This window comes from Lissotriton helveticus, chromosome 9 (assembly GCF_964261635.1).
Source record: "Lissotriton helveticus chromosome 9, aLisHel1.1, whole genome shotgun sequence".
In the NCBI taxonomy this organism is placed as follows: Eukaryota; Metazoa; Chordata; class Amphibia; order Caudata; family Salamandridae; genus Lissotriton; species Lissotriton helveticus.
Window position 1 is genome coordinate 568,570,798 of NC_136070.1, and position 19,742 is coordinate 568,590,539.

General features: G+C 49.6%; 1 protein-coding gene across 2 annotated transcripts in view; it reads left to right on the forward strand.

Moving 5' to 3' along the window:
• The first annotated feature begins 2,589 nt into the window (after window positions 1-2,589).
• Window positions 2,590-19,742, forward strand: part of WDR74 (WD repeat domain 74) — a 67,400-nt gene continuing 50,247 nt past the window's right edge. Inside the window, exon 1 of one of the 2 annotated variants that reach the window (XM_078660498.1) lies at window positions 2,590-2,742. In XM_078660498.1, coding sequence (XP_078516624.1) covers window positions 2,682-2,742 — 61 coding nt within the window. In that variant the 5' untranslated portion in view covers window positions 2,590-2,681. Of the gene's footprint in view, window positions 2,743-3,417; window positions 3,437-19,742 lie in introns of those variants that run through there. The other variant, XM_078660499.1, reaches the window with a different exon arrangement.

Consider the following 19,742-nt stretch of genomic DNA (forward strand, 5'->3'; position numbering starts at 1 on the left):
TCTTGGAAACCAGAAAGAGGATTGAGTAGCAACCCTCGCCCCTTTCCAGCGGTGGAACCTCCACAATAGCCATTTTCTCCAACAGGAGTCGAACACCTGCCAACAAAGACACTCTTCGAAAAGGAAGATGGGGCAGGGGAGTCTGAACAAAACCCGGAGGAGGAGGAGAGGAAAACTCTATCCGGCAACCCTCCGAAACAGTCTGAACCGCCCAGGCATCCGGAACCGACAACCACTGGGCGCGGAAGCACTGGAGTCGACCACCAACGGGTAAAGGCAGACAGTCATTGTGAAGAGGAGGAAGCGGGGGTGGCAACACCGGCAGCGGCCCGGGGCTTGGCACTTCCACGACCCCTGCCTCGAAAGGGCTGAGAAGCGCCACGAGCAGGAGGCCCAAAAGTGCGACGATAACCAAATCCACGCCCCCGAGCAGGAGGACGGATCGGAGCCACCAGCTAGCGGTTCTCCTTGACCGCTTGACCATGCCCTCCAGCCGAGGACCGAACACCTTAGAACCTTCAAAAGGCAACTTAAGGAGGACCGACTTCTGCGAAGAGTCCGCCTTCCAGGAACGCATCCAAATATGACGCCGGGCAGCAATGGAAGCACCAGAAGCGGCGGCCGCCGCCCCCAAATTGTCGAAGGAAATGTCCGACAGGAAACGCACCTGCAGCTCCATCAAAGACAGAAGAGGAGTGGCATCCTCGCCGTCGTTCAGCAGAACAGACAGAGACTGGAAGTCTTTAAGGAGTGACTGAACCATATAGTTGGAATATGCAGTCGCCCGGACAGAGAAATTAGAAGCAGCATAGGAACGCTTCACCACCCCCTCAACACGCTTATCCACAGCGTCCGCAGGAAGGGCGTCCTCAGAAACAACCAAACCCTGAGAGGAAAGGCCAGCCATTAAATTGTCCACTTTCACAGCCTGAGGGAATTCATCAGCAAAACCCTCAAGAGGGTAACGTCTGGACAGGAAACGAGGAAAAGAAGACTTGTCCACCTCCTTCCATTCGTGAGACAGCACATTACGCACAGCACCATGCAAAGGCAAAGAATCCGGAGCAGGCAGGACATACTGCGTAAAAAAGTCATCCTCAACAACAGCATCCGCAGGAGGAGAAAAACCCAAGTTGGACCTCACATGGGCAAACAGTTCAGTGAGCTCAGCACCCTGAACAAAACGACTACGGACACCCTCATCCTCATCAGGACCAAAGTCTTCCACAGGATCATCCTGCGCATCCAAAGAAACACGAGGCACCTTGGGAGGAGGCCCAGCCGCGTCCCTAGCCAGGAAAGCAGCAGCCACAGCCTCATTAATAATGAGGCGCAGGGCATCCAGAGGGGCCGCAGAAGAAGAAGCATCCGAATCCATAGCGGAAGCAAAAAAGGCCAAAGAACACTCCCAATCAGGCACAAACAAGGACAAAAAAGAACCCAACAAGGACCCCAGATATAGCTGAGGACCCGAACACCAGTGGGAGGAGAAAAAACTGGGCCGGTATAAGAAGCCCAGCCAGCTGCCAAAATCGCCCCTTGAAAACGATGCAGGACACCAAACTCCATAGAAAAGCCCCTGCCCGCTAGAGCAGGGCGAAATGGACCGGAGAATGCCCAGGAACGGCCGCTGGAGCAGGCCAACCCAAGCCAGGTGAGCACCACAAAGCACAGAAACGGCCGCTAACGCGAGCCGCGTGCAACAAAGCACCCCCAAAACAAAGCCGGCCGCTAACGCGAGCCGTGAGTAACAAAAATGCCCCCATGAGTAAAGGAAGCCTAATGTAGCTCGGGGGAAGCGGCAGTGAAAACAAAACAGAGGCGGCCGCTAGAGCAGGCCGCCGCATAAAACAAACAAACAGCAGGGAGACTTACCCGAGAAAAAGGAAGCCTCCAGGAAACAGCCCAGCCAGGAACGCGGTCGTAGACTGCAGAAAAAAGAAAACAGGATGATTCTTCCGGCACTTCCCCCTTTTGTAGTCACGTGATGGTGACGTCATCCTAGGGGGAAGTGCCAACAGCTCAGCTAGGTAGGGGTTCTGTAGAGCAGACTAGCTGCTCACGTATCAGGAATGGGGCGGGGAGTCCAGGACGAGGAGGTAATAGGTCTTGCCTTTGGGACCTTATAAGTGTTTAGCCATGCAATTGATGATGTTGTTGCACCAAGGATATTGTGCTGCATAACTAAATACTTATAAGGTCCCAAAAGCGAGACCTATTAGCTATGCCAATGCTTGTTTAAGTAACCGCACAATAAAGATTTGATGTGACATGTTCTCAATTTATATTGTTACCTGATATCAAATTAAACATTATCCGTTTCAAGTTTTCCATTTTCGAATCTCCAGTATACCATTTATAACTGTGCCCCATTTCATTTATTATTCTTTAGGTATTGTTGGTTACATTTATTGTGAGGGTCTGGCGTATTTTTTAAAGTGTTCAATTTTGTGGGAAATAATTCTGTAAGTGAAGAGGTGGCGCTAGAGTAGCAGTGCAGTCAATACGTGCGATAACGGAACCCGAATTTATCGATTAAGGAAGTAGGTTACCTTGAACTGACACATAGTACGAGAGCAGCTGCACATGCGTTCTACAAAGCCTGACTCGGTGGCGGAAATGACGTACGCAACCCGGAAGCGTTTCTGACCAGATTCTAGTCGTACCGTGAGCGGAATAGGATGGCGGACCCGGCGCGATGGAACCACGTGTGGGTAGGAACCGAGACCGGTATCTTAAAGGGTAAGAGGAGCAGTAGTTAGTTACATCATTGCAGCTGCGGCCAATTCTGTGCTCGGAATGCACACAGAAGGTGTTTCCACAGTTCAACTATTGTAATTGCATTTGTATGGAGCTTACACCAACGTAACAGGGGTTGAGCCATTTTTTTAGGCGAACTCTGTTTTAGTTGTTACTCTGGTATTTAATTAACGCCATCACACGTGGTCGATAGCTGTTCTCCAAATTGGTTAAAATATTGAAAGTTCTTTCATTGGTCACTAGAACTTTGGAAAGTGCGATTGGGCGAAGGTTACATATAAACTATGTGTAGTGACTTGGTGTATCGGCGGCAACATACATGGGCAAGTTGTAGAATGCTTAGTGTGGAGGCGGTGAGAACCTAGTGATTCATGGCATGTGTGTGCTGGATGATGCCTGGAAGTGGATTTAAGTTAGAGATATAATGCATGCAGCCTTCACAGGACCTGTCGGGCTATTCACTGCCCGTCAACTAAAACTTTTAATAAACCCCACGTTGACTTGTAGCAGGACTTTGGCAACATTGGGACCCTGGTCCTGACCGAGGAGGAGGGCTGCATAGTGATGGAGTGAGACCCTGTGAGCATGGAGGAGTGGTGTAGGGTCGCCCACTCTCCGATCCACCTGCTAGTGGTGTCAGATCTGGCTGCTGGGTAGGATGCACCCAGTAAGGAAGGTGGGCATGGCAAGATATCAGTTTAACAGAGTGAATACTGAGCTTCAGTTTCCAAAGGGCAGGGAGCAAGTGTTAAGGACTAGGAGCAAAGGAAGTGATGTATTCCCTTTACCACAGTGCCTTCATGAGCAGCAGCCCCTGTAGAGGCAACTGTAGCGGGAAAAGAAGCCATGAATCTGTTTTGACAAGCAGCATTGAAGCAGACGGAAGGTGCTACTGGTCTGTATATTTCAATGAATTTACGTTTACAGCGGAATGATGAGGCAGTGGAGTAAGCGTCCAAGATTAGGTAGCTCAGCTCTGGTGGAACAGCATTTGATTCTACATGTGTTTAGTATACTTGTGAGTCGCACCCAATGAATTGCCAAAGACAACTCTTTTGTTGGAATGGTTGGTGCACCGAAGCTACTCGCCATGTCAGTTTGTTCTTGTCAATGGTGTGATCTTGGGCAAGAATGTGTCGTGTTCTGCGCCTGCCCCGGATCCCAGAGACCACACAAGGACACGGGTAGGGATCTGCGCTTTGTTTATTGTTAGTCTTTGGCTCGTAGGCACGTCCTCGCTCTTCCATGGTCTCCCAATACTGCCCCTTCCCAAACCGGAAGTTGTGTCCGGAGGTTGGCCCCTCCCTTCATTCTTGTGCAGTGTCCTAGTGCCCTCTGCACCTTGGTACGACATCTCCCCCTTTTGTGGAATAGAGAGAGAAAAGAAAACCACAGGCAGGACGCGGGACAGAAGAAAACACTGTCATCATCATCATCCTGCTACACTCTGATGGTCCTTCTTTGCTTTGCTGCTGCTGATTGTTGCTTGCTGCCCCCGTCACTATAGTTCCTCGATAAGTCTCTTTGGCTTTCTGCTCACTCTCTTTGGGCAAGACATTTCGGTTCCCTCTTTCGGTATCTCTTCAACCTTGTCTTGTCTCTCACTTCTGTGTGGTATCCCTTCCATCGCTTCCTCTTTGATGGATGTTGCGTTGCTCTTAGGCGTTGTCTTCTTCCTCATCTGATGTCCTTAGTCCCTTGAAATGTGAGCTGTTTCTGGTGATCCGGTAGGGGCCTGCTGCATCAGTTATTATTGGCCCCTTGATTGTTATTATTGTTAGTGTTTCACTTGAGAAAGGGCTGTCCGACTTACTTGCTTGCTGTTGACGCACCAACACTGAATCTCCTTGCTCCAGCTTGGATGGTGTGGCATGTCGCTGTGCGTCTGCATACTGTTTCATTTTCCCCATTGATCTCTTTCAGCAATGGTGCTGTGTTCGGGTGGCGCTTTTGTCTCCAGCTGGGGCAATCTTGTCCTGCTTGTTCTTCTCAACATCAGTTCTGCTGGCTATCGTCCCGTGGAACTGTGTGGGGTGTTTCGGTAGGCTCTCAGTATTTGGCACAGTGCCTGTCCAGCTGAAATCTGCGCAAATTCGGCACGTTCAACTGATTTCTTGATGTTTCCCATGAATCTTTCCAGCATGCCGTTTGCTTGTGGCCACAGAGGCGTTATTTTCCTGAGATGTATGCCCAGGTACGCAATGAATCTGCAAAACTCCTCCCCTGAGAATGGTGGCCCATTGTCAGTCTCCATCGTTTGTGGGGAGCCCCATGCTTCAAATACGTCATCAAATATCAGCAAGGTCGCTACGGCTGACGATGACACTTGTCGGACTGTGTGGAACCTGGAGTATCCATCAATCACTACAAGCAAGTAGTTGCCAGTTTCCCGTGGCCCATTGAAGTCAGCTGCCAATGTCGTCCACACTGCCCAGTGGCGGTCGGACATATGTAGTTGTTCTGGCTTTGCTGCCCTTCCCGTTATTTGGCATGGGTGATAGTCAATTTTTGTGTCTTCCACCAGTCGATCCAGACCCGGGACCATACTTTTTTACTTGGCAACTTTTTTGTTGCCACTATGCCCACGTGGGACTCGTGAGATAGATTCACCGTCTGCCGCCGTAGTGTTATTGGTATTATTGTCCTTGTTCCTCGCAGGAGAACTCCTCTTTCTGTTTCCAACAGCTCTTCTTGTATGTGTTTAAACACTAGCATTTTCTCCCTTCTTATTCCTTCGCCCATGGGGCTGCTGTTGTTTACGTCTAATCCTTTGTTGTTGTTTTGACTGCTTGTAGTGTTACTCCTCCTGTTGTCTCTTGCTCCAGTTCTTCAAGTGTTATTGGAGCAGGGGTGTTTTATTGTAACATGAAGTTTAGGTACTCCTCCACCATGGACGTGTTCTCTGGTGCCCGTGGTAAGGGATGCTGTGATATGTAGTCAGCGTGGTTGTGTTCCTTTCCAGGTTTATGCACGATCTTAAAATCATAGTCCATGAGGCGTGTTCCCCACCTCTCAATGTGTGGCGGAAATTTAGGGTTGGGGTTCCCGTATATTGTTACTAGTGCCTGGTGGTCCGTCAAATTGTTGCCCATACTACTGCTAAGCTTTTCTTCTCTAGTTGCCAGTATGTCTTTCTATGTCCGATAGGCTCTTACTTGCATACACAACAATATGCCTGGGGGAGTCTCTTCCTGGTGTGTGTTGTGCTAGAATGGCTCCTAACCCCAATAGGCTGGCGTCAACAGTGAGCTCAGTGCATAGCAAAGGGTTGAAGTAGACGAGGTGGTCAACTGCTGTGACTGATTGTCTGATTGCTTAAAACGCCCTGTCGCATTCGACGGTCCAGAGAAATTTCTGACCCTGCGTTTTTAGTTCCCGAAATGGGGTGCTTACTGTGGCAAAGTCCTCGATTTATCGAGCCCAGTAGCTTGCAAGCCCAAACGCGCTCATTTTTCAATACATACAAAGTAAGCCCAAGCACATTTATTAACTGCTGTTATCAATTCAAGAATCATAGTGCAGCATGTGCTGAAGGTACAACTGCGAGAACCATACTTCGCAGCATGTGTATATGGTGATGGTGGTGATGTGTTGAATCATGGTTGTCAGTCTTACACTACAGCAGAACCTAGGTATAGCTGGCATAGTTTGAGAATTGTATGGCAAATGTAATCCAGTTTTCAAGTCAATCCTGCTTCCATGCTGTATGCTCTCACCTACAAACAAAAAACAACTGTGTGGGAGCGTCTATAGTGGAAACAAATTTAAAGACCTACTGAGTATCCTATCCCCCAATCTAACTGTAACAAACACACCAGGGATACTGTAGGTCTATAATGGGCTCAATATTGTGTGCCAATTCAAAAATGAAGCATGTATGAACAAGTGTCTGATCAGTGAAGAAAGAATAAAGTATGAGAGCAAGACAGAAAATACTCTTATCAGCCCACCGCTTGGCGGAAAATCGTCATCTGGGATTTTTTGTACATAAACTGGTATCTGTTAGGTCTCTCACCTGATGATATTGTGAGAAGACCTACAAACAGATCCTCCAGTGACTGAAAACAGCGATGCTCTCGCACACAAAAACACAAGGTTTAAAACTGGTAGGCAAGTAATTTTTAACACAAAATATATATAGCACAAGAAGGACAGATGCAGATTCTTGGATCTGTGTCTCAAGGTGGGTTGTTTAATAGGTCCACAAACGGCCTTATCAGTCCACAACCAGCCGACACGTGTTTCGTCGTGTGGAAATTGGTCACAACGACTCTTCAGGGCTTGTGGCACAGCCTGCACGTAAGCAGGTCTGGTAGAATAAAGAATCAATGTAGACACGATTCAGTATTTGCTGGATACTATTCAATCTCGCGGAAGGTGAATCAAAGTTAAGAGATCCAGAAAACAAGTGTATATGCCTCTGTCAAAGGTCAGCACCCCGTTTTGCCGGTTATTTGAGTAATACGCTTAATACGTGTAGGTATTAGGCAGTTACCGGGAGGGGATCCACTTCACATTCGTTTTGTAAAAGGAAATTATATCGCAGTCTTGTCGTTTCATTCAAATACGTGGTCTCCCTCCTCCGAAGTTTCCCGGTCGTTTTCGCAAAAAACCCTCATTGCTGCAGATCCTCCAGTGACAAAGAAAAAGTATGGATAACATGGCTAGATGGGAGGGGTTGCAGTGAAAAAAACAGTGAAAAGAAACAAATATTACTATCAATCAGATGGAGCTGGTCCATCTGATTGATAGTAATATTTGTTTAAATACTATCCACATACTGTTGCTTTTAATATTACCTCTGTGATGACCCCCCCTAATAAAGTACTTTGCCTTGGCATCACACTAGGTAATTTTATTTCTCTTTCTTTTCACTGTTTTTTTCACTGCAACCCCTCCCATCTAGCCATGTTATCCATACTTTTTCTTTGTCACTGGAGGATCTGTTTGTAGGTCTTCTCACAATATCATCAGGTGAGAGACCTAACAGATACCAGTTTATGTACAAAAAATCCCAGATGACGATTTTCCGCCAAGCGGTGGGCTGATGGGAGTATTTTCTGTCTTGCTCTCATACTTTATTCTTTCTTCACTGATCAGACACTTGTTCATACATGCTTCATTTTTGAATTGGCACACAATATTGAGCCCATTATAGACCTACAGTATCCCTGGTGTGTTTGTTGCTCTCACCTACAGACAAGTTCTGACAAGTTGAGGCTGCGAAAGTGGCTGTTTCTTTCGTGCCCTCTAGCCTTTTCATTGTTGTATCACTTGCTCCTTCAGCACTTCGGCGATATTGTAGTTTTGCACTTGTACCCATGTGCCCCTGTGCCCCTGACCCACTTCGGACCTGCTAACCCGCGGAGGACTCGCTCTCCTACCGCTTTGCAGTCTATTGCTGTTTCTCATTTGTTTGGCTGGCCGCCAGCATTTGGAAATTAGGAAATCTGCAGCTTTTGGAATGTAATATATGTAGTTCAAATCAACTAGGTCTTTCAAAGAGAAGAGTTAATGTTTGGATTTTAATCTGTTGGCTTAGACCATCTGGCATTGTTGTGGCTGGACTGTATGGATTTAATGGTGTGGATATGGATCCTGTTGTTGTTCTGCCCTGGTGTTCTGAAGGTCGAACTTGGACACCTGCAAGTGAAGGTGGCAACTGTGCAGCTTGAGGCTCCAGCATGGTAAATGGAATTGAATGGAAATGTAATTGGACCTGAGCTGTGCTTTTTTGGGAAATCTAATCTATTTTACTGAAATTATGTGGTGGCTTTAGCACAGTTTTCTGTTCCTTTATATAACTCTGCCTAGTGTTCTTGTGGCTGAATCATCGTGGTTGCTTTAGGTAACCTCTTCCCAGTCATTACATTCTTTATCTTGGAGTCGGTGACATGTCAGGCCTTTGCCAATTAGTTTTCAGTGACCCGTGGTCAACACATTTAAGGTTACTCCGCAAGTCATCCTGACATATCACACATTGATGTTCATTTTGATAGGAAAATGTGTTTTTAATTGTTACGTCCTGTCTTTTCATGAGCACTGTTATTCATATTGTTGGGAGTACATGTCCTGAAGTGTCACTGTGCTTCCATTCCTTCCAAATTAGGTGGGCAGGTGTTGCGAACCAGCAGCATGGGGCATATGGCCCTACTTCTTCTACTCTGTGAGCCCCAGGTCTTTATTCACTTCTCTCAAATTTCCAATTATGAATGTGTCTTGTTATCATGGAAGTACCCCTGTGATATATGGTAATCTAATATGATGTTTTGACCAAAGATCCAATGCACGTTTTCCAGTTTTTTTCAGAGAACATTATGCTTAATTCTACTAGGTTACTGTGAGAAAGTGCCATCTTTCTTGCATGGTATGCCCCCCACTTTTTGCTGAATTGCTGATGTGCTTTGACTGAGTGTGCCCTGGGCTCCTGCCAATCAGGTGCCCAGGTCCTGTGTTCCTTCCCTAAAACTGTATTGAAGCTAAAATCCAATTGACATCTCTGGCCACATGTCAACCCAATTGGCATCTCTGGCCACATGCCAGCCCCTGGTAAATGGTACCCTAGGTACCCAGGGCATTGTGACCAGAGAAGACCCCTAAGGGCTGCAGCACTTATTGTGCCAACCTTAGGGACCCTGCACCCTGACACCCACACTCTGCCTTTGCAGACTGAGTGTCCTGGCGCAGAACTAATCAAAGAGTCAACATGGCACACATCCCTGTGTGCCATGCCCACAAACCCACTGCCCAGGCATATATCAGTCACCCCTCTAGCTGGGTGCCCTATGCCAGTGGTGTGGGCACAGGTGCATGCACCCTGTGCCCCTACAGTACCCAGGGCCATTCCTGGGCAATGTAAGTGCAGTGATACCATTAAGAGTATATGGTGCTGGGAGGTTGTCATTACGAACTCCACAACACCATAATGGCTACACTGAAGACTGACAAGTTTGAAATCAAACTTCTCAGCACATTAAACCCACACTGATGCCAGTGTGGGATTTAATGTAAAATGCACCACAGAGGGCATCTTAGAGATGCCCCCTGAAACCTAAATTACAAACCACGTCCTGTCTGAGAGGCTGCCTATGCTGCCACACAGCAGACATGTTGCTGGACCCCTGGGTGGAGAGCCCCCCGCTCTCCTGGGCCTGCAACAATGCACATCCTGGGCGAGGTGCTAGGTCTCCTCCCCCAGGATGGGCAGGGGGACGCTTCATAGGCATGCCGCCTTTGTGAGCTTCTCCAGGCCACTTGCTGTACTCCGCAACTGGCCCCCACCAGTTCTGACCCCCACTCTGGCGGGAAACCCTATGTGAGGAAAGAGGGGTGTGCCAGCTTGTGCCAACTCCACCCCTCAGGTGGGAGAGGCGAGGTGAAGCACAACTTCGGGCTCCGGCCATCTTGAGGATGGGGAGCCCTGCCCAATCAGAGATAGGTTCCTGCACCCCTCCAACAGGAGAGGAGCAGGATAGGGTGTGTACTCACCCCAGGACAGGGACCTTTTGGACCCTGCCCTTCCCTACCTGTAACGCCCCTAAATTTAGTATTTAGGGGCACCCTGAACCTTCCTTACTCCGATCCCAATTTCGAAACAAGAAAGAAGACCAAGAAGAAGAAGACCTGTTGTGCAGCTGCTAACAAAAGGACGACACCAACTGACTTGGCCCCAGCCCTACCGGCCTGTTGATCCTTGAACCTGCTCCTTCTAAATCCTGGCGTTTTCTGCGAACAGCAGCCTCGAGAACCCCGGAGGACCTGCCTGCCATGACCCTCTTAGAGACTGGGACTCCCATGAGCAGTGGTTCTGTTCAAACAGCAATACCCCTGGTGCCAGCCAGGAACCGCAAATCCAGCCCACTCTGGACCCTCCGAGCCCGGCCTTTGCCTGAGTGGACAAAGACCCAGAGGACTTCCCCCCCCGGTGATTCTGACCTGGAATCCAGTGCCCAAGGACCCTCCTCGACGACCCAGACACCTGCCTGCAGCCTCAGAACCAGGAACCCCTGCAACCGCGACCAGCAGAGGGTAAGATTTCCCGACGTCCAAAGACACCCCTGCACCCGGCGCCCCCGGCCTCCTGTGCCCAACTCCGGGGTGCCTACCTATCCTCCAAGATCCCAACTTACCCCTCGAAGTTGTGGTCGCCCCTGAAGAATCTCCGTCCCGAGCCTGCAGCCTTTGTTCCCTTTTCAAGATCTCCATTGAATAACATTGAGCGCCCGCCGGCTCAAAAGCACCCTGCACCCAGCCACCCGAGTGCCTCTGGCAGTGCACCCTTTGCCCTAATCTACTTCCCCATTTGCCCTGAGCAAGTGACCAGGAGCCCAGCTCCCACAGCCGCGTGGCCTGCTAGCCAGCTGCCACCAACCGAAAGCCCCTGCTTCTCATTGGATAACATTGGGCCTAACTACCACTGCACCCGGCTGCCCCTGTGACGCTGAGTGTGTACCAACTGTACCTACCTGACCCTGGGAGACCCCTGAGTCTATGCCCAGAACTTTAACTCTGACAGTCGAGTACTTACCTAAAAGCCTATAACTCACTTTTCTTCCATAGGCTAACATTGACTTTCACTTGGCAATTCTTCTAAGTGTGTAGTTTTGGAACTTTAAAATATTCATCTAAGATCAGCCGAACAACGAATTCCGATTTACTCACCTGTTATCAGGAGAGACCTCAGTGCTCCATCTTGTAGCTCAGTACTGAACCTGAAAAGTAATTTTAACCGTACTTAGCAGTAACTTGAATTTCCTTCCATAGGATAACATTGGTAATTTCATCCAGAAAAGTTTTTAGGTGTCAACTTTTAATATACTATAATATTCCTTAGAAATCACTACTGTAACCATAACGTGTTTACTTAACTGTTTACAGCACATGTCCCGGGACTGAATCTAGGATCCAGTCCTGTGGTTAGAAAAGTAATCTACAAAGTAATTAATTGCATTTAACTAGAAATTCCCAATGAGCTCAATGTTGCATTGTGTTTGAAATTGTGTTGCCTATTGCAACAAACTGTATCTATTGTATTCAAAGAGTCTATTGCCTATTTGAAAAGTATTTAACCAAAGAAATTCATTCTGAGAAAGTATATTTTGATACCTTGCTGGTTCTAAAATAAAACAACTATATCTTCTGATACAAAACAATTGGCCTAGAGTTCAGTTCTTGAGTGTGTGAGACCATTTGCTGACTGAGTGTGTACAGCAAATGCTTTACACTGTCCTCTGATACTGCCTTCTGTAGTAGGGGATCTCTGTGTATAGTCATAATCTAGTGAATAGTCCCGCCCATGTGCGTGGACCCCGGAGCAATCAAAAATAATCTCTTACAGTGTCAAAAAATGCAGAAAATGCATAGACACTTAAGAGAGAATTTAAAGACAGATAATGCAGCCAAAAAGGCTACACTGTCCAGTACTTCAACTAGAAATTCCACCATAAAATCCACAAAACAGCAAAGCCTGTACAGATTTCCCTTGCTTAACAGCAAAATCCCTCAGGAATGATAGAGAGAAGAACCTGGACAGACAAGCCCCATAGGCTGCCATTATGTGGCTTAATTAGGATACTGTGCCTTTAAGGAACCTTCCAGAACCTTCTCTCAGTATCCCAGAATGCATTGCAGGTCCAACTTAGCCTCAGTTCTTTTTTCCGGCTCCTGCAAGCAGGACCCTGGAGCATTGAGCTCTCCCTTTTCAAGGGTTTTTTGTTAGTGTTTTACACTGATTTCGATTTTTGGTACTTTTAAAGTACTTTGGTGACTTTCTTTCTGTGTTTCTGCACTCTTTTTTGTCCATAATGCCTGCATTATTCGACAAATGCCCTGAGTGCTCAAGAAAGAAGGCCAGGTCAGACTCCCATGAGGTCTGTATTCTCTGCCTTCCCTCTTCCCACATTCCTGAGGAGTGTGTGATCTGCAGAAGCTTCTCTGGAAGGACCCTGAAGGAGAGGAAGAAGATCAGGCTTCAGGGACTTGAGGAGAGAAAGTTGAAGGCACGAGGTGGGTCAGGAGGGGCTCCTTCTACCCATGCTGAGGCCTCTGGGGGGCTCCCCAGGGGCAGGAAGACCAGCCCTCGCCCAAGGTCTCCGTCTGGGTCAGTTGCGCTGACCACGACGTCGAGGGGACGGTCAACGGCCAGTTCCAGGTCTCCCCAGGGCTCTGGGTCGAGAAAACGTCGCCCGTCGACGTCGAGGAACGTGTTCCGGCCGCCGTTGAAGCCGGTGTCGATATCCTCGTCGGCGTCGAGTGGTCGACATCGGAGGGCCCGGCGTCGGCGCTCGCCGTCGAGGCGACACCGCCGTTCGCCGTCGAGGGCATCGTCGTCGAGGGGATCCTCGTCGTCGAGGTCGCCGTCGAGACGGAAGGCGTCTCCGGCGCCGAAGAGGTCGACGTCGAAGCATTCCAAAAGACCGACGTCGAGACGGTCTAGGAGATCGACGTCGAGAAGGTCAGAGAGGTCGACGTCGAGAAGGTCCAAAGTGTCGACGTCGAAGCGATCCAAGAAGTCGACGTCGAGGCCGGCGAAGAGGTCGAGGTCGCCGTCGAGGCACCATCGCCCGTCGTCGAGGTTCCGTGGCTCGTCGATCTGGTCGGGGTCGACGTCGAGACGGAGACACGGTTCGACGTCGAGAAGTGTGATTCGGTCGACGCCGAAGGACCGTTCGACGTCGAGGGGACATCGGTCGTCGTCTGGACACCGGTCTTCAGCGTCTGGAGGTCCTAAGGACAGGCCCAGGACTGTGGGGGGCTCCCCACGCTCCGGAAGAGATGGTGGCTCGCCGGGAACGGCGCATTCCGGGGTGGATACTCCGATGAAGCCTTCTACGCCTCCTCCGCGGCCTGCTGTGCCGAAGGGCCCGCCTCCGAAGGCCCCTACCCCACCTCCGAAGCCGGCTCCGCAGAAACCGCGTCCGGTTGCTCCTCCACCCCCGGTCCAACCGAGGGCGGTGTCGATGCCTAAGTTTCCGACGCCTCCGAAGAAGACTCCTAAGAAGCCTAGGACTCCTGACCCTGGGAGGCCGAAGGAGCGCCCGAGGCCCAAGAGGTCTAGGTCTCGCTCGGGGAGACGGGACAGATCGAGGAGTGGCCGTGGATCTTCCTCACGATCCAGGCGTCATCACAAGAGACGTCGGTCCAGGTCACGTTCTCCATCTGGGACCCGTTCCTACTCGCCCACGCTGTCCGATTCGCCGGAGACTAGGGTGTCTCCGATAGACGATATAAGCACATTTCAGGAGGTTCTCCTGCGTGGAGCGGCGAAGTTGGGCATTGAAGTTGAAGCACCTACGGCTTCTACCTCGGTGATATTTGAGACATTACACAAAAGGCACTTGTCTCGCCCCCTGTTACCTCTGGTGCCGGGGCTCCTTGAGCCCGCCGAACAGCTATTCCTGACGCCGGCAACGGTGAAGTCTGTACCTTCCAGGATCCTAAAAAAGTACAGGGCTCCGGACTCAGACCCAGCCTTCTTGAGGAAGGACCCGGTACCGGATTCGGTCATCGTGACTGCTGCACGGAAGCTTCATGCCACCTCCCCTGCGTCCACGGTGCCTCCGGACAAGGAGAGCCGTTGGATCGATTCTGCTGGTCGCAAGGCGTGTGGGACATCCGCCTCGTCCATGAAGGCTGCCAGTGACTCGGCTTTGCTGGGACGTTACGACCGGTCCCTGTGGGACTCGATGGAGCAGTTCGCAGACCTTGTCCCTCGAGACCGCAAGGAGGACTTTGTGGAGATCGTCAAGGAGGGGATGCTGGTCTCTAATCAGGCCATCGGCGCCGCAGCGGACATCTCATTGCTGTCCGCGCACGGATATTGCCACGGGATTCACCAGAGACGCCACGCTTGGCTCAGGTTGACGTCCTTGAAACCGGAAGCACAGCAACGCGTGGCGAATCTCCCGTTTTCCGGAGATACCCTCTTCGGGAAACACGCGGATGATGAGATGGCCAGGATGAAGGCCGAAGCGGAGACCCTGACGGCAGTGGGCTTGGAGAAGCCCAAGGAAAAGAAACCCTTCCGACAGTACCAACGTCGGTTTGGGTCGCAGGGTCGTGGAAGGGGGCAGTCTGCTGGACAACATCAGCAGCAGTACAGGCGGCCCTTCCAGAAGCGACAGGGTGGTAGAGGTCGTCAACAGTCCTCTACCGCGACCAAGGGCCCGGCCGGGTCCCGTCCCTGAGCTGTTACTTCCCCCTCGTCCGTTACCCGCTCCGGTGGGGGGAAGCGTTCAATTTTTTCTGGCAGAGTGGAGAAAAATTACTCAGGACAAGTGGGTGCTGAATATTGTTTGCAATGGATACAGTCTACGTTTCACCAGCCCTCCTCCATCGATTCCTCCCGTCAGCTCGCAGTATCAACTGCGCGAGCTTCAGGCGGAGGCGGACATTCTGCTAAGGAAAAGGGCGATCGAAGACGTACCTCTGTCTCAAAGAGGAAGAGGTCTTTACTCTCGGTTCTTTCTTGTCCGCAAGAAGGACAAAAACGAGTTCAGGCCCATTCTGGATTTGCGACAGGCAAACAAGTGGATTCGCAGAGAAAAGTTTCGCATGCTGTCGTTGCATCAGATCTACCCTCAGCTGCAACGAGGAGATTGGATGTGTGCCATAGATCTACAGGACGCATACTTCCACGTGCCCATTGCATGCAAACACAGGAAATTTCTGCGCTTTCAAGTCAGCACCAATCATTATCAATACACGGTGCTACCCTTCGGACTGAAGTCTGCACCCAGGACATTCTCAAAATGTATGGCAGTGGTAGCGGCGCACCTGAGGAAGAACAAGGTGTTTGTCTACCCGTACCTGGACGATTGGTTGATCAAAGCCTCCTCCTTCTCGGAAGCTCAAGCACACTTCCAGAAGACGTGCGTTCTCTTGAACAAGCTGGGGTTGCACATCAACATGTCCAAGTCGGTCCCGATTCCGGTACAGTGCATCCAGTACTTGGGGGCCTCCATCGATACGCTGTCAGCAAGCGTGTCTCCTTCGGAAGAGCGACGTTTATCACTCGTTCGGAAGGCTCAGGCTCTCATGGAAACTCCGTCTACGACTGTGAGGACGGTGTCTTCTCTACTGGGATCGATGGCCTCTTGCATCTTTCTCACTCCACACGCACGGCTACAGATGAGACCTCTGCAGGAGTGCTTGGAGGATCAGTGGGACCAGAGGAGAGGTTCTTGGGACGACAGGATACGACTGTCTCTACATGCTCTTCAGTCTCTGAAGTGGTGGTGCTCGAAGGAGAATCTCCTCAGAGGCGTTCCCTTCCACAAGGACATTCCCACACAGACCATCGTGACGGATGCGTCTCTCCAAGGTTGGGGGGCGCATTCCGGAGACCTGCAGATTCAAGGGACGTGGTCCCCGACGGAGTCCACGTACCACATCAATTTCCTGGAACTGAGAGCTGTTCACTTGGCACTGAAGGCCTTTCATCCGTCCTTTCAGACCAACTCTCTGCTTGTTCAGACGGACAACACGACAACGATGTATTACCTCAACAAGCAGGGGGGCTCGAGATCGCGCACTCTGTCGCAGGAGGCGCAGGCGATCTGGCACTGGCTTCTGGCTCGAGGACTGTCGATAACGGCCACCCATCTGCCAGGTGTGCAGAATGTTCAGGCAGACGAACTGAGCAGAATCGTGCAGGAAAACCACGAATGGGTCATAAACGACGAAGTACTAGGAGAAGTCTTCGCAAGGTGGGGAACTCCAGACGTAGATCTGTTTGCCACCGCCGAAAACAGCAAATGCCGAGGCTTCGCCTCCAGGTACTACCAGCCGGGGACGCTGGGGAACGCGTTATGGATCAACTGGTCGAACAGCTTTCTGTACGCTTTTCCACCAATTCCCCTGATTCCGGCGGTTCTCATCAAGCTGTCTCAATCCAGGGCGAGGATGATTCTGATTGCCCCGGAATGGCCCAGACAGTGGTGGTTCACGGACCTACTTCACCGATCTCTCCTTCCTCACATGAAGCTGCCGTGCAGGCCGGACCTTCTCACGAAGTTCGGGGGGCGGATGGTGCACCCCAACCTCTCGTCTTTGAGTTTGGCGGCATGGCTCCTGAAATAGTGCAATATGGCCATCTGAATCTCCCAGAGGATTGTATGGGCATACTGAAGGAGGCTAAGCGACCTTCCACTAGGACTTCCTATGCTTACAAGTGGAAGAGGTTTTGCATCTGGTGCAAGTCTAAGAACTATGACCCTACGTCATGCAAGGAAGATGTCATCCTTCCATATCTGCTTCATCTAGCGCAGTCGGGCCTTAATGTCCATTCCATTAAGGTTCATCTGGCTGCTTTGACTGCCTACAGGAAAGGCCCTTCACAGACTTCCTTTTTCCAGATCCCTGTGATCAAAGATTTTTTGGAAGGCTTGAAGAAAGTGTTCCCTCCTGTCAGGCTTCCTTCGCCTTCATGGGACTTGAATGTGGTGCTGTCCAGATTGATGAAGGAGCCTTTTGAACCCATTCATAAGGCTTCGTTGCAGCACCTGTCCTGGAAGGCGGCGTTCCTCGTGGCCATTACATCGGCCCGCAGGGTGAGTGAGATTCAGGCATTGTGTTGCCAAGAACCTTATACTGTATTTCATAATGCTAAAGTTGTTATGCGTACTCACCCTAAGTTTCTTCCCAAGGTTGTTTCTGATTTTCATATCAATCAGACTATCACTTTGCCTACGTTCTTTCAGAATCCTTCATCTCCGGCGGAAAGGTCTTTACATTCCCTGGATGTGCGGAGGGTGCTGAAGTTTTATCTTGATAAGACTAAAGATATTCGTAGGTCAGACCAATTGTTCGTCAATTATGGCTCAGTCAGGACAGGTCTTGCTACCTCTAAACAGTCCATCTCGAGGTGGATTGTGTCCTGCATACAGTTGTGTTACTACAAAGCTAATAAGACCTTAGGAGGTAAGCCTAAGGCTCATTCCACCAGGGGCAAAGCTGCTACGACAGCTATGCTCCGTAATGTTCCCATTGCAGAGATCTGCAAGGCGGCCACTTGGAAGTCGGTCCATACCTTTGCTAAGCATTACTGCCTGGACACTGATGCCAGGGCAGACGCTCAGGTTGGGCAGGCTTCGCTGCGGAATCTGTTCGCACAGTAGTGGCGTTATTTTATTCTCCACCGCCGCTTGGTGTGGGGATGGGCTTGCCATTCTATTCACTAGATTATGACTATACACAGAGATCCCCTACTACAGAAGGAGTAGTTTCTGTCCTGTAACTCCAGTTCTGTAGTAGGGGTATCTCTGTTATAGTCATAAGCGCCCTCCCGCCTCCCCGGTGGAGTGTTGTTCATGATCATAATGCTACAGGTCTGGCGTTTTCTGCGCCTTCAAAAAGAACTGAGGCTAAGTTGGACCTGCAATGCATTCTGGGATACTGAGAGAAGGTTCTGGAAGGTTCCTTAAAGGCACAGTATCCTAATTAAGCCACATAATGGCAGCCTATGGGGCTTGTCTGTCCAGGTTCTTCTCTCTATCATTCCTGAGGGATTTTGCTGTTAAGCAAGGGAAATCTGTACAGGCTTTGCTGTTTTGTGGATTTTATGGTGGAATTTCTAGTTGAAGTACTGGACAGTGTAGCCTTTTTGGCTGCATTATCTGTCTTTAAATTCTCTCTTAAGTGTCTATGCATTTTCTGCATTTTTTGACACTGTAAGAGATTATTTTTGATTGCTCCGGGGTCCACGCACATGGGCGGGACTATTCACTAGATTATGACTATAACAGAGATACCCCTACTACAGAACTGGAGTTACAGGACAGAAACTACTCCTTACTGCTCGACCAAGCTACCACTTTAGAGAGTAAGGTTATATCTAACTTTAGCCTCTGCCAAACCTCTGGGCACTGTGGTCTCTGTACACACTGTACCTTACTATGGTCCAGTATATACCCAGTCACTTTCTTACAGTTACTGACACAAAATCTAAAGTAAAGTGAAGAGCAAACTATTCTAGATTACTTTTGTGGTCCTTTTGTATGTAATCCTTCCATAACTACGACCCCAACGACTGTCTGGGTAACTCAAAATGAAGTCTGAAATGAGGAACCAAAAGTTGGGATGATATTGAAACATCTAGTTAATATCAATGTCCCGACCTCGTCTTAGTTTTGGCAATGATGAACTTGATTTATCCCTGCAAAAAATAGTTACAGCTGAAGAAAATTCGGAATGGTCATCATTTGGTCTTAACTCCAGGTCTATCCTGCCTTCACTGAAATATGGGCTATCTGAGATGCATGAGGACATGTATCATTAACATATTTTCTCCATTCCTCAACCTGCAGTTTCTGATCCTCCCTTTTTGGTCTGGATTGCGACGATTCAAAACCTAATGGCCTCTGTGATAAAACTTCAGACGAAGCAACTCGCTTGCAAACTCACACTCTTGAAATGTTAACATCCATATTGCTCTCAGTTCCTACAAAGTGGCCTCTACACACAAATCTTAGAAAATCTATTTGGGCAAACGTTTATTGTCTGCGCATGAAGCCTTCACCACTTTTATTGAGCAAGCTTCAGAGTGCTCAGTTCATGATCCAGTGTGGGATTCAGTGGTTAAAGATGTTTGCACGTCGTTCCCTGATGTTATGTACCCTGCACAATCTCCAAATCTCTTTAGACAAGAATAAGACAAAGAATGGAAAAGTGTCGGGTAATTCAAAAATCTTACAGCAGAATTGAAGGGAGTTAAATGCCTCTAAGCAGATTAAAAGAGAAGAATAGCAGCCTATGGGTGAGCTATTAGCTTAGTCAGTGTAGTGTGTGGGAGTGGTGAATGGGAAGGCGGTGGGGGTGGTAAATGAGAAGGCGGGTGGGGGTGTTAAATGAGGAGGCGGGTAAACTGGTGGAGAGCAAACCGGTAAAAAAAAAAGCACTATTACGCGACCAGTGCTGGGCGAGTCCTGTCACTTTTTTAGGTCGAGCTTTGCCGGCGCATGCGCTGCTCTTCGAGGAATGCTGTA